Raw genomic sequence first — 14,684 nt, 5'->3', positions numbered from 1 at the left:
TGAGTAGTCTCGTTGTTTATTTGATGTATATGCTTAGTCGTTTTGTTGTAAAATGTGATATTTTGATCAGAATGCAGAAAGTCACAGAGTAGTGGTAGTAGAAGCGTGCATGTACTAGTGTTCCATACCACTCCAGGCCACTAGGCGGCCGTAGCGCTCACGCTGCCTGAAGATGCCCGCCGCCAAAAGCCTCCCTGACAGAAGAATCTTTTCTTTCGGAAGCAGATCCGACAAAGCAGCTCTGTTTGTGTGTTTCTTTTTCTACCAAACAGTCCCAGAGCGACTCAAAAACACGATGTACGCGAGCACAAACCCCGGCAGCGCGCACGGAGACTTCCAGGACAGAAACGGAGTCAACTATGTGTCTTCGTCTGAGTCTTTCGGACACTGCTCACAATTGTTCTGGAAAAAGGACCCCAGTGATTCCGGAGTAAGAAAGCCTCTGCCGCCGTCTGTTAGCGGCTACTGCGCACAAAAGCATGAGAAACACTACAAATAAAGCACCCGGGCATACGCTATTTTTACGCGGCATATGAACAGCGCATGTGTGGCTTTGTGCGGAGGAATAATGAGCAGTGACACATTATGTCAACAAATAGCATCGTTAGCGCCTTAATGCTTAGCAGCTAATGGCCTACTTGGACTTCTGCTTAGAACCAAACTGTTTAGCACGACTGTAAGCGTTTGCACTCAGGTGAACTATAGATGTAAAAGGCTCAGTCATTTGTGTGCATGCAAATGTAAAGTGTTGCACCGTAGCGCCGCAGAGCCCGGGGCTGTCGGTGCTCCTGCCTCCGCACGCTCAGCTGAGGTACAGTCCCGGTACAGTCCGCTGCAGACTGCACTGGACCGTCTCTGTTTGCACTGCAGACTCGCATGCTCACTCCTGTTTTCTGGAGTCTAAACACACAGATGTGTGCGTGCATGAAGGCCGGTAGTATTGTTACTGAGAGCAGTGTAAACACGAGCTTGTCCCGCAGGAAACGCGAGCGGAAGACGCCCCGCGACGGACTTTGAAAGCGCTCTTTGTGAAACCAGACTGTGAAGTTCATTCACGCTGGTCAGAAGCACTGGACCATTGTTGACCGCTCTGCTTCTCAGACACATAGGTTCTATGCTATTAACGTCACGTTTACCTAAAAGTACACACTAAAGGTCTATGTGGCTCTTATTCAGTCAAGTGTGCTCCTACATTTTTGGATTTGGCGCCACTTAAAAAGTGTCAAACCCATTTTAACAGTTTATAACATTGTCTACCTTTCTCTGAACCTCTTTTCTGTTGTGGCATTTCACAGAATTTTATTTTCCATTTAATCATTTTAAGAAATCAAATCAATAGAGAAAAAAACCCCACAACTTACAGAATTCAATTACATTTTACATAAAAATAAGTAACTGTTTCCCGAGTGTTGTTTACTATCTGTATATAGTTTTAACAACACTTTTGATGATTGTTCACAATTATTACTTACAAGAAGCTGTGATTAACATTTTATGGGTGATAATCAATGACGTTAATGTGAATCTGCCTCCTTGTTCTGAGGGTGATGCATTGCCTGACCTCAGCACCCTCACCAGCCTCACCATCCTCAGCACCCTCACCATCCTCACCACCCTCAGCACCCTCACCACCTGTATCCACGACGTCTTGAATTCACTAACGGCCTTGTATCTTTCTCCTCGTTCCAGCCGAGTTCGACCATCAGCTGGTGTGAGCAGCTGCCCCCGCCATCCGCGACACTGTCCAGCTCCAGCCTGTCCCCTCCGTCTCTCACTAGTTCTGGGCTGTCTCTAGATCCCGCAGTCCCGCAGCCGGCCCCCCCCGCTCCCCCCACACCGGCCGGCGACATCGCCCCCGCTCCAGACGACACAGAGTCCGACGAGAGGCCCTACATTTGCGACCTGTGCAACTGTGCCTACAAACACGCCAGCTCGCTCCTCAACCACAAGCTCACCCACAAAATTGGAGACTTCAAGTAAGAATCGTGTGTTTTGTGACCAAGTGATACTGACCAAAATGATGAAATCTGCATTGTTTTGGCCAATAACAATAGTCAGTTATTTTTTTTCAATCGATCAGAATTGTTCCAAAATGCTCAAGTAAATGTTGTGATTGAGGTTACACATGACGGCTCCCGTGACACTGAAGGATGGGTTAAACCGCTCCAGTTCTTGTGCTTTTATAATCCGTAAATTGTTTTTCACATTTTTGTTCTTCCTTGAGTAATGTCTTAGGTCAAATGTCTCTGGCAATAATGTGCTCCTAATTAGGACCTGGTTTATCCCTAAACTAGTCCTGTTATAGAACTGACATAGATCAGGTGGTACTCAGAAAGCCAAATCATTTCTTTGGTTGTACTTGGAACCACTGTTCTAGACTATAGAGATATATAGAGAGTGTCAATGGCATTGATCAGTCAGAAAAAGTTGTTTTCATCTGTGGTTTTTAGAGTATCAGAACTGTAAAGCTAGATTACTTGACTTTATTTTGTATACATTTGGTTTTTCTCAAAATAGTGGTAGCAGCAGCACTTTGTGACAAAATGAGATCGCTGCACGCTGTCTGTAGCTAATATTAGTACTTTATTTCTCATAATGGCTGAAATTCAAATAATTTATTTTTTGTAATGCCCAAAATCACAACAGTGAGAACAGATCAAACAATGTTCATGGGAATTTAGCAATGTCCCAGCATTCCCTGTCCTTAGACAAATGTCCCAGCATCCCCTGTCCTTAGACAAATGTCCCAGCATCCCCTGTCCTTAGACAAATGTCCCAACATCCCCTAGACAAATGTCCCAACCTCCCCTATCCTTAGACAAATGTCCCAACATCCCCTAGACAAATGTCCCAACATCCCCTGTCCTTAGACAAATGTCCCAGCATCCCCTGTCCTTAGACAAATGTCCCAGCATCCCCTGTCCTTAGACAAATGTCCCAGCATCCCCTGTCCTTAGACAAATGTCCCAGCATCCCCTGTCCTTAGACAAATGTCCCAGCATCCCCTGTCCTTAGACAAATGAACCAGCATCCCCTGTCCTTAGACAAATGTCCCCTGTCCTTAGACAAATGTCCCAGCATCCCCTGTCCCGAGACAAATGTCCCAGCATCCCCTGTCCCGAGACAAATGTCCCAGCATCCCCTGTCCTGAGACAAATGTCCCAGCATCCCCTGTCCTGAGACCCTTCTTCTCGGCAATAAAAACTACCAAACCTCTTTGGGAAAAGTAGAAACCTGAAGGAGTTCCACAGTGAAGGCGAGATCTGACTCCCTCAGACGGACAGGGGGACGCGGGATGAGGAGAACCAGTTCTTCAAGGCAGATAAAGAGCCGTTCAGTAGAGGAAAAAACGTTCTTTTGGCTGTTCTTGGACGTTCGGCCCCATTTCTCACTTGCTGTTCTAAAGCCGTGCACGGGTCTGAAAATGAATGCATCTTAATATTAACAATGTGCCAAAAACTTGTTACACAGACTCGCATTGTGAAAATCAAGTACCAAATCAAGAACCCAATCAAGCTCCGAGCGGTCTCTCTCACACAAAAGTTATTAAGTAATTCAAAGTGCTTTACAGAAGAAGAGATGAAGTAAAACACTACAAAATGGATAAAACATAAGTGACTGTGTTGTGGGCGTTCCTTCTCCTTTTGCCAATCATGCGCTCTCTCTCCCAAACTCAGGTGTGACTTCTGCAGCAAACCGTACACCAACTACATGTCCTTGCGTAATCACATGCGGATCCACGGGCAGAAGCGCTACATGTGCGACCTGTGCGGGAAGGCCTTCCGCTTGGCCCGCTACCTGCGCAACCACCAGCGTATCCACGACGACGGGCCCAACCGATTCGACTGCCCCTCCTGCTGCAAGAGCTACAGGACCATGCTGGAGCTGGCCCAGCACCGCTGCAGCGCCGCCGCAAACAACCAGGTACATCTGCTCACAACGCCTCACGCAGTCGCCACTCGTAGAGCAGAATGTGTAGCAGAGAGACAACGTTCATGTTTAATGGAGCAAGACTTGTGAGCCTTTGTACATTTGTAGGGATGTCACAATATCAAACGGTACCATCCAACAATTATTCACAATTACTGAGAAATAACTATATTAAAATAGGTTTAACATGTTACTATTCCTCAAGTTTGTGACCAGCTTTATGAACTTGAACTTTCTGAATGTAAAAGAAATGTTTGTATGTTAATGTGACAAATACAGTTGAATTTAGGTGTATTTTTTGGATAATAGATTGAAGTAAAAAGATGATTATCTTTTAGTTCTTACCATTGTATTGCGACCTGAATAGTCACCATTATTGAGTTACAGATAACCTTGACATCTCTATAAATGTAAACTGTCCGATATTCCTTATATAAATGTTTCAACAAAATGATTCTCGAGCAATGCACATGGAAAAGAAAATCTGGATTATTTCTGCTATTTGTCCGAATCTTCTCTCTCTCTCTCTCTCTCTCTCAATATCTGAGATGATCAAAAGCTGATGTTTTAGCCGAGTAGATGTTTTATTTGCACGTGTGTAAAATGGCTCTTGTTGCCGTGACCAAGAATGACCTCACTTCTTAAAACATTATAGTAGTGGTTGAACTCTGCGGTGTGACCAGGGTGAGGCAGGGTGAGTTCAGGGAGAGCGAGGGATGGGGAGAATAGGTCTTTTCCTGCCGCCTGTAGTAATCCAAATGTATGTCTGTGTGTCTGTCTGTGTGGGCGTGGCTCTTAAGAACAAGTTCAGCTGCCCGTCCTGCTTTAAGAGCTACAGAACCATGCTGGACCTGGCCCAGCACCGCTGCAGCGCCGCCGCCAAAAACCAGGTTGGTGTGAGCGCGACTGAGGGTGTGTTTGGGGTCTTCAGTCAAGCCATGAGTGAGGGATTCCAGGAGCTTATTTACACATTATCTGCAGGATGTTCTCGCCCAGGAAGGCCAAACTTTGATTCAGTGCAAGTCAAATAGACCATGGACAGTTACTACCACAAACTCTCTAGGCGTTCCTCTCCTCACTGTCTTTGCAGGACACATTTCTCCCGGGATTGTCCGAGTCAGATCTGAAGAAAAGATGCCTAACTCTAGTGGGAAAAACATTAGATCAAATTGTACAAATATACAGTGAGGAAAATAAGTATTTGAACACTTGTGATTTTGCAAGTTCTCCCACTTACGAATTATGATGGGTCTGAAATTTTCCTCGTAGGTTCATTTCCAGAGAGAGAGACCGAATCTAAAAAGAAATATCTGGAAATCACATTGTACGATTTTTAAATAATTTATTTGTATTGCTGCAAATAAGTATTTTAACACTCAACAAAATCCATGTTGTTATATGGTAAAGAATTGTTTAGCTCAAACATTTCCTGTAATTCTTGAATAGGTTTGCACACACTGCAGCGGGGATTCTGGCCCACTCCTGCACACAGATCGTCTCTAGGTCTGTCAGGTTTCAGGGCTGTGACTGAACAAAACAGAGTTTCAGCTCCCGCTAAAGACTTTCTATTAGATTTAGGTCTGGAGACAGGCTAGGCCCCTCCAGAACCTTGATATGCTTCTTATGAAGCCACTACATGGTTCTCCTGGCTGTGTGCTTCAGGCCATTGTCATGTTTTAAGACCCAGCCACGACCCATCTTCAGTGCTCTGACTGAGGGAAGCAGGTTGTTACCCAAAATCTCCCAATACATGGCCCCAGAAAACACCCCTAAAGCATGATGTTTCCACCCCCATGCTTCACAGTAGGGATGGTGTTCTTCTTCCTCCAAACACGGCGAGTGGAATTTATACCAAAAAGTTCTACTTTGGTCTCATCTGACCACACTTCACACACTTTGAAGTTTGCCAATGACCATCAGGATCATCAGCAACCTTCAGATGGGCCTGCACATGTGCTGACATAAGCAGGGGAACCTTCCGTGCGATGCAGGATTTTATACCAAGCCAGCGTAGTGTATTAGCGATAGTAACCTTTGAAACTGTGGTCCCAGCTCTCTTCAGGTCATTGACCAGCTCCTCCTGTAGTTCTGGGCTGATTCCTCACCTTTCTTATCATCATTGATCCACACAAGGTGAGATCTTGCATGGAGCCCCAGTCCAAGGGAGATTGACAGTCATTTTTAGCCGCTTCCATTTTCTAACAACAGTTGATCTTTTTTCAGCAAGCTGCTTGTCAGTTGCCTGTAATGCTTTCCTCCCTGTGGAGCTCTACAGTTTAGTCTCTTGTGTCTTTGACAGCTCTTTGGCCCTGTCCCGTGGCAATACAGTAGTTGGAGTCTTTATGCAGCTATCGAGCTCAAACAGTTGCTACTCATTTAGATGAATAAGTGGAGGGGAGGTGGACTTTTTAAAGTTGGACTAACAGGTCATTGAGAGACAGAATTCTTGCTGATTGGCAGGTGTTCAAATACTTATGTGCAGCAATAACATACAAATAAATAATTTTAAAAATCATACAAAGTGATTTCCAGATATATATTCTTTAATTTTGTCTCTCACAGTGGAAATGCATCAACGATGAAAATATTTTCTTCTCCATAAATTCTTAGTGGAACTTGCAAAATTGCAGTGTGTGTTTAAATATTCCTCACTGTATGTAAGAGTTGACAGTTTTTGATTCTTTGATTAGAGCTATATCGTTTGGCCAATGTATTGGGCCGATATTTGCACTTTTTAGCGTATTGGCGATCATTCTTAAATCTCCAGTCGAAGTGGTATTTTGTTTGGGCCAACCTCCTGCCAGAGAAACATGCATGAAGCTTTATTTGAACACTTTGGTGTGACAAGGGCACTACACAGAATGTGAGTGCACTGTAGGGCTGTAACTGATTATTTTAGTAGTTGAGTAGACAAATTAGTATTTTTGTTGTACTTTTTATTTACATACATTACATTATGTGACTGAAGGCTTCTAGATACACAATATTATATTTTGTATGTAGCATTATTAAGAGAAATCAGAAATGGTTTGTTCCTTTTTGTTAAATAGATTTAATAATAGCAAAGCCTTTGTTATAAAAAGGTCTAGAAAAAATGTTAGTCAATTGTTGCAGCCCTAGTGTACTGCTCTCATGTCCAGTTTGTGGTAAACAGAGTTGTGGATGAGTTTGTTGTGAATTCAGTATAATTTTGCAAAAATCGGTTTTAGATATCGGCACAAACAATTCTGAATTCTCAACAATGAAAAAACCTGTATCGGTGGATTTCAAAATCCTGCTTGTATCTGATGTAGTGTGACTGCAGAAATGAACTATAATATAACATCTGGGCTCTGGTAAAGAAGACTAATGATGCCGTGTGCGGAGTTTAGCAATAGTGCAAAGACAAACCTAATAATTGGAGATTATGGAATCCTGCTGAACAGTTTCCATCTGTCCAGGGGTAAATGTGTGTGTGTGCTGGGCATGTTTGTGGCTGTGCACATCCTCCATCTCCACGGCCAAGGGTCACACCAGCGTTTCTCTCATCACCTTTCCTGTCATTAAGCACAAATGTGTGGGTGACTTCTACCACAATCTCACCGCCTTTGTGTGTTCAGACCGCCAGCCGCCGCTCCAACTTCTCAGCCCCGCGCCGTCACCAGCAGCACAGCCAGCAGCAGCAGAGCAACAGCAGCTCCATGATGCAGCACCCAGCCCACGGCCCCCAGGAGCCGCTGTCCTCTCACTGTGTGTCTCCAATGCCCCAGGGCGCTCCGGGGACGGGGCTTCCCAACCAAACAGTGCCCGACCACCAGGTAGGCCCAGTATCTGTGGAGCAGTCACAGGACTCATGACAAAGAGGCCTTAGCGATGTATCGATACAGAAACCATCTGTTAGAACTTCTTCCATTTACAAATCAACTCTAATCGTACTATTAAAAATAACTAAACATTTCCCACACAGAAAATACACACTCAATGATAAATATTGAGGCCCAAAATGATTGATCAAATATAAGGCACCTGTACAAAATTTTGAGACATTTCTCCATACTATTACACAAGAGTGGTCTCAACACAGTAATGTGGACATTTTAAGGAGAGTTGATGTTAAGAAATTTCTATTAGAGAATAAATATATATTCTCTAATATATCAGATGTATATAGTACTAATAAATATATATATATATATATATATATATATATATATATATATATATATATATATATATATATATAAACTAAAATAAGATGTATGGACTTGCTACAAAGTGAAAAGTGTTAGGCCTGTATACGGCCTATTTATTTTTTGGGGGATATTTATTTTATTTGTGGCTTTGGAGATTCTTCCCAGATTGGTTGATTTGACGAATGGGTTATAGCTTTCTTTTTATATTTTGCCTTCCCTGGAGCTTGATAGCTGTTTTCTATCAAATGGACAAAATGGGCCTACAGGATTTTAAGGAGTTTTAATGTGAGCCATATTTTACCCAATTTGAACCATACTTACATTTTTGCTTGTCCCCTTTTGGTTATAATCCATCTTTCAGCATTTGCTTTTCTTTTAGAGTCTAAATACTCCCAGAAGCTGAAGTAAATGAATTATTGAATTATGGGTTATGATAAATTTACCCAGCGTGTTGTTTGTGGCAGGTGTGTCCCAGCGTGGTGTCCTCGCAGAGCGGCTCCCAGAGCATGAGGAGCTCGTCCAAACTGGTGTCGTCGCCCAGCTCCGTGCCCTCCTCATACTCTCTGCTCCAGCCCCTGGTGCCTGAGGTAAAGGAGATGAACCAGGGATACACTAGGCTGAGCGCCAACCCCATGGTAGGAGATGACCCTTCCCCGCTCTGTCTGTGCGCAAGTGCAGTGTCTCCTACTAACACCAACACTAGACTACACTCTACTAACCCCGTCTACTCTACCACATGTTTACCACATGTTTACCATGTGTTTAACCCAAGCACCCCGACGTGGCTTAGAGCAAGGCCTGCAACCATTAATCAACTTATCCTGACTTGTCCATCATAAAATATAACTGTGATTGTATTTTGGAAATGTTTCCCTAGACTATATAGACTCTAAAACACACAATCGGAATCGGCTCAGAATAGTTTTTATTGCCATTGTTGGTGAACAATACTATAATAATAATAAATAATAATAATGATTAAAAAAGTAGAAAAAATACTTTAAATAAGGCTGGGCAAAATAATATATCTGTTTGCCGTAACCTGACCGACCCGGTAGCCGACTGGGAAAAAAAATACCAGCATTTTGTTGAAAAAAAACGTCAAAATCTTTTATTAGGCCCGAGCGCCACAAGCTGGCGAGAGGCCTATTAATCTCGTAAGGCCGTGCGAAGCACGGCTGCGAAAGTGCGCATGTAGTGCGCACGAAATCGAGCGCGAAGCGCTCGCCCACTTCCAAACACTCACTAACGCACTCCTTCACTCACGCACGCCCCGTGCATACTAATTAATAGTAGGAAAATGGAACATTACCGTTGTAAACGGGCGAAGCCCGTGCAAAAGTGTGCACTAAACGAGCACTTTACATTGGGATTATATTGGGATGACGACCGCTTCGCGGTCGTCATCCCAATATAAAGCACTCATTTGCGCTAAGTAGCTCACGAATACGTTCCCCATCTCTTGCATGTTCCGTGCATATAAGCATGTAATGCAAAAATTGAACATTATTACTGTATAGAGGGCCAAAAACACAAAGTGGGCGGAGCCCACTCAAAATTAACGAAAGTACCCGTCAGTGACCAGGGACCCACACCATGAGGTAGGAAAGCGCGAGCGCTTTCCGAAAATGTATAGTTTATGATATTTGAAAAATGGGAAACATTGTTTTCGCATCGGAATATTCTTCTTCTTCTTCTTCTTCTTCTCGGGACCAACCCCCCTATTTTTCACCCAGTGAACATTGACGAAAAGTCACAAAAATATTCACACCTCTAAAAATCGTGCCTCTCTACATTCTGGCTATTTCCCTTTTCTAAAATAAAAAAAATTGGCGCGTCAGCGCCCCCAAATGTACAAAAAATGCATTGAGAGATGGGAAATGACCCAAAAAAAATCTGATCGTAGAATCATGAAATTTGGCGCCGAGGTAGATGGTGACAAGAGAAGTAAAAAATATTATTACGGCAACGCCGTCCGCCCAACCAAATGTCGGCCATATTGCTTCAAAAATGGCTAAACATGACTTCGGAGTTTTTCCAAACGTCGTACTTTTACGAACTCCTCCCAGGGCGTTGGCCCTAAAAAGCTGAAATTTGGTGAAAATGCTACTGAGGAGTGGGACATCAAAAGTTATCCAAATTACATTGATACCTCTCACGGTCTCGGTGCGGCGAAGCCGCAAACTGTAGCTAGAATTTCAGAAATCTCCCATATTTAAAATTTCTGCCGTTTGCGCAGATAAAGTCCGAATTGCGTCAAATTAGAATCAGTTGTTAAACTCTTTGCCCTAAACCTACTTGAAGTGAAATAAATTCATTTGGCGCCACAGCGCCCCCTACAGATTTTATATGGAGGTTAAATGTTTAGTTTTGCGAAATTATATGAAATTTGACACACAACTCAATTTTAGCATCCCCATCAAAAAAGTCAATGAGACCCATGTCATAATTGTTATGGCGTTGCCGTAACGATGACCGAAACCTTTCATGTTATTCCAATGGGGAAATCGCCAGAACATGTTTACACTTTAGACTTTCACAAACTCCTCCCAGGGCGTCAGCCCTATTAACCTGAAATTTGGTGAGACTCATCTTCAGGACCATCAAAAGTTATTCACATTTTTATTCAAAGAGTCACGGTGTTTGTGCGGCACATTTAGCCAAGAATTCAAAATAAAATAGCTTTTTGATGGTAAAACAAAGGGGAGAAGATGTGACAGCGTCACAGATTCAGCAGTAGGCGTAATAAAAGGACAATTGGGGCGCGTTAGCGCCCCCTCCTCTTGCGGCGTGGCGGCGGTGTGGCGAGGGCCGATCATTGCCGCTTGCGGCTATATTTTTTCAATTATTTCGCCGACGCACCGACCGGTCTTTCCTAAACCGCCGTGTTAAATATTTTGATCACGTTGGTAAACCTGTCTTTCGTCCCACAGGACTGATAACGCACTGCGCAACGCATGTGTGTCTTCATAATAAGTCCTCCACATGCGTCTGTAACAAAACAGAACGCACTTAAGTGTTGTTATATTGCCTTTTTACAAGCTAGTTTGCCTCCGTCGGCGCCACTGAAGTGTCCATAGTACATGTCATGCTCTATCAGGGTGTGAAATTTGACTTATGCATTGCATTCTGGGATTGAAACACGCCCAGCAGCACCATCACAACAAACATGGCGGCGCCCGTGTCCCCCGCATGTTCCCCATGCTCGCCTTCGCTACCATAATAAAGGATAACGACGTACAAAAGGTTGATTGAAATATCTTAAAATCGTGAGATTTAGTCTCCTTGATCGAGACGTTTTCCGTCATCGACTGTTGAAGCCTGACCCCTGGCGGTCACTCCGACTCAAAAAATGGCAAAATTTGGATCGTTGTTTTTTTTTTTTTTTGCCTTCAAAGTAAAAAAAATAAGAATTTGTCTACCGTCCGAGCCACTTGAAAAGTGTTGACTCCGGTTACAGCAAACAGACAATTTATTTGGGGAAGCCTAACAAAGACCGCATTATTAAATCAAAATGGCAAAATCACACACTTTTGTAAATATTCTCTTCTAGAAGACATTTTAAGGAGAGTTGATGACTGAAGTCACCATCTATTATTCTTTATTTTGTTAAAAATGGATTAAAAAAAACTCAATGTATTATCGACTAATCAAAAAATGAACCGCTAGCTCAAGTTTGTGGATATTGGCTATGGGGACATGTTTCATATGAATGGACAATTGAATTAACAAACTTGTCAAACTTGGATGACAATCTTGGACATTTCCTTCCATTAGAATGATAAGACTAATACTGAAAAAAATATTGTGCAAAAATTGCATCCTGTTGTCCAAAAACAGCATTTATTATTTTTCCATCAAGCTTTCTCTTCTGTATCGAAACTGTATTTGAGTTTTTAGTATTGTGAAAAAAGCACGTCACAATTTTCATATTGGACCTTGAATATTATGACCAGCAAAATCCATATATATATATATTTTTTTTTTACGATAGTGTTTTGGCACTACAAAGTTATGTCTTATTTTACTAAATTATTTAATGTTAAATCAGAAAAAATATGATAAAAAAACAGAAAGCTAAAACAAAGTTATTTAAAGCTTTTGTGGTGGAGGGTGGTGACTGAGCTGGCCTTGTCTGAAATTTTACACAAAATATAATCATTCACAACTAAAGTGTGTAATTGACATAACGTCGTCTGAATATCGTTATCGACATTGACATTTTTGCCAATCCTGCCCAGCCCGATCAACATTCAGTCTTCTTTTTTTCTTTACAATTTAAATATTTTATTAATTTTGATTTATTTTATTCCCAACTCCTTTTCCTCTCTCGCAGACCAAGCACCAGGACACGTTCTCCCTGGCCCCGCAGCGACCCCTCAGCGCCATCAACCCCCTGGGCCACGGCCTTCACCCCAACGGAGCCGCCAGCCTCAAGCCCTCGCCGGTGCCCCGCTCCATCCAGCCCATGCCCTGGGAACAGCGCTCTCTCTACAACCAATGAGACCAGGACCCTTGTCTACCCCCAAACTCCTCCTCCGCTCTGTCCACCTGACCACACACACACAAAACACACAGACACACAGACACACACACACTCTCACGCACACACAGAAACGGAAACGAACACAGACAGACACGCACACACATTCACACTCACACTCTCACACACACACACACACGCACGCACACACACAGAAACGGACACGAACACAGACAGACACGCACTCTCACAAACTCACACATGCACACACACACAGACACACACACGCATGCACACACACACACACTCTCATACACACACACGCATACATACACACACACACACGCACACTCTCATACACGCACAGACAGTCTCACACACTCACACAGCCCACGTTAGCCTCAGGATGGACACCACTGCCCTCCCCAACCGGAACAGATTTGGGAACAGGGCAATATTAAGAGCTAGTTGATTACTGAGTAGTTAGGTTTCAAATGTGTTGCCTTGCCCCTCATGTATGAACCTATTGCCATGTACTGGATAAAAAGTTATATGTCTGTTTCCTAACCTCCTAAAGTTATGACCCTCTAGTTATGAACTATCTATGAACCCTTTATGAATCGTGTCTTCATGCTTCCCCGTTTTCACGTTTGATGAAAAATACCCTATTTTTATCAGGACTGTTGAACTGCTCACTCCAAACCTCGACTGCCGAAATCCTGTTCCTCTTATGTATGTTTGCGAACATAGATCCGTGTTTGTCTGTTTATGGTTTCTAAAAAAAGGGGGGGGACATGAACTTGTAACTTTGTTTGTATCTTTTTTACTCGCCCTGTTAAATGTGCTCCCGAACGGACTTGTGTGTATACTGTGCACTGGGGACTGCCTTTTCTTTTCCTTTCTCTTCTGTTTTTTTTTTTTGTGTGTTCTGTAAAACCCACCTCATACCTCCAGTATCTCCACGGAAGGACCAGGATGGGAACGAGGCGACCGCGCGCACATTTCACGACTGAAGCACTGCTGTTCTCCAGGACCTTTCCACGTCTCCAAAACTCGGCACCGTGTTTGTGGCGGCGGTCGGTCCGATCCGCGTGCTCTTGTTCCACACTGACTGTTACTCGTTGTGTCACTGTAATAGCACTTTAAAACAAGTGCTGTTCCTCCAATACCGGCTCTGCCCCTTAAGACGTAACTTTGGGCTTACGTCAACACTTAACTAATGGTTTGAGAAATCTGTCAGTTTTTAGAATTTATGGTTAAACCTGGAAATTGGTTGTGGCCACAGTCTCTTCCTGTAGAAATAAATACACATTACACATTGGATAAATGTAACCAATGTAAAAAAAAAAAAAAAAAGTTTAAAAAGCGACTTATTTTTAAATCATTGTAAGACCCCCAGACCGTATCAGGTTCAATCTGTTTAACTATATTGAATTAAGGATGCAGCATGTAGTTAGTTTATGTTGCTAACTTGGTGTTTACTGAAATAGGCTTCCCACACTTCTACTGACATTGTATTGCTCTGTTTAAATTTTTATCCATGACCTGTCATTTTTGCTTTTACTCCCTGTAAGGTGTCTTTGAGTATTTAGAAAAAGTGCTATACGAATAAAAAATGTTTTATTATCACCAACAGAGCTGACTTTCTCCCTTGACTGGTTTATTTATTAAATATATGGGCGTTCTTTACATTCAAAACTCCTTAACAGAAATCTTTGAAAAACATTTTTTTAAAAGCTTATGGTTTTCACATAACCTGCCTCAAGCAACGTTTGGTGGCTATATAAGACATTTTTTAGGGGCGTTTGAACTTAAAAGAATTGACAGTGAAAATAAATAATGAGCAATAATCATATAATAATGTCAATTTTATTGCAAAATGAGGTTGTTATTGGCAACTCCAGATATTCAAGAGGCATTGGGCAGCTGGATAAATAAACGGATCAGACAGGAAACACAGACTTGGACTAAGTAGGCCTATAGAACTACACAAGCCAACAAAGCCATTTCCATAAACCTGGATTGAGACTGGTGTATTTGACGTCTTGACGTGTGAAGCTCTTTGGCCTTTATTAGGCGCGTGTACTTGTACTCAGCAT

The 14,684-nt window shown here is 42.7% G+C and overlaps 1 protein-coding gene across 6 annotated transcripts; it reads left to right on the top strand.

The window, feature by feature from the left end:
• The first annotated feature begins 167 nt into the window (after window positions 1-167).
• Window positions 168-14,218, top strand: LOC140357860 (uncharacterized). 6 transcript variants are annotated; one of them, XM_072442403.1, is made up of 7 exons: window positions 168-430; window positions 1,690-1,976; window positions 3,678-3,924; window positions 4,731-4,820; window positions 7,530-7,736; window positions 8,567-8,689; window positions 12,439-14,218. In XM_072442403.1, the coding sequence occupies exons 1-7, from the start codon at window positions 173-175 to the stop codon at window positions 12,604-12,606; spliced, it is 1,380 nt and encodes a 459-aa protein (XP_072298504.1). In that variant the 5' UTR covers window positions 168-172; the 3' UTR covers window positions 12,607-14,218. The 6 variants fall into 6 exon arrangements, with proteins under 6 accessions (XP_072298504.1, XP_072298500.1, XP_072298505.1 ...); XM_072442399.1 differs by having other exon boundaries at window positions 169-430; window positions 8,567-8,737; XM_072442404.1 differs by having other exon boundaries at window positions 170-430; window positions 7,530-7,727.
• Window positions 14,219-14,684: the final 466 nt, after the last annotated feature.

Source organism: Eucyclogobius newberryi, unplaced genomic scaffold (assembly GCF_026437365.1).
Source record: "Eucyclogobius newberryi isolate DKJ021-1_F unplaced genomic scaffold, fEucNew1.0.hap1 SCAF_13, whole genome shotgun sequence".
Taxonomy (NCBI): Eukaryota; Metazoa; Chordata; class Actinopteri; order Gobiiformes; family Gobiidae; genus Eucyclogobius; species Eucyclogobius newberryi.
This window is presented reverse-complemented; position numbering and strand designations above follow the sequence as displayed.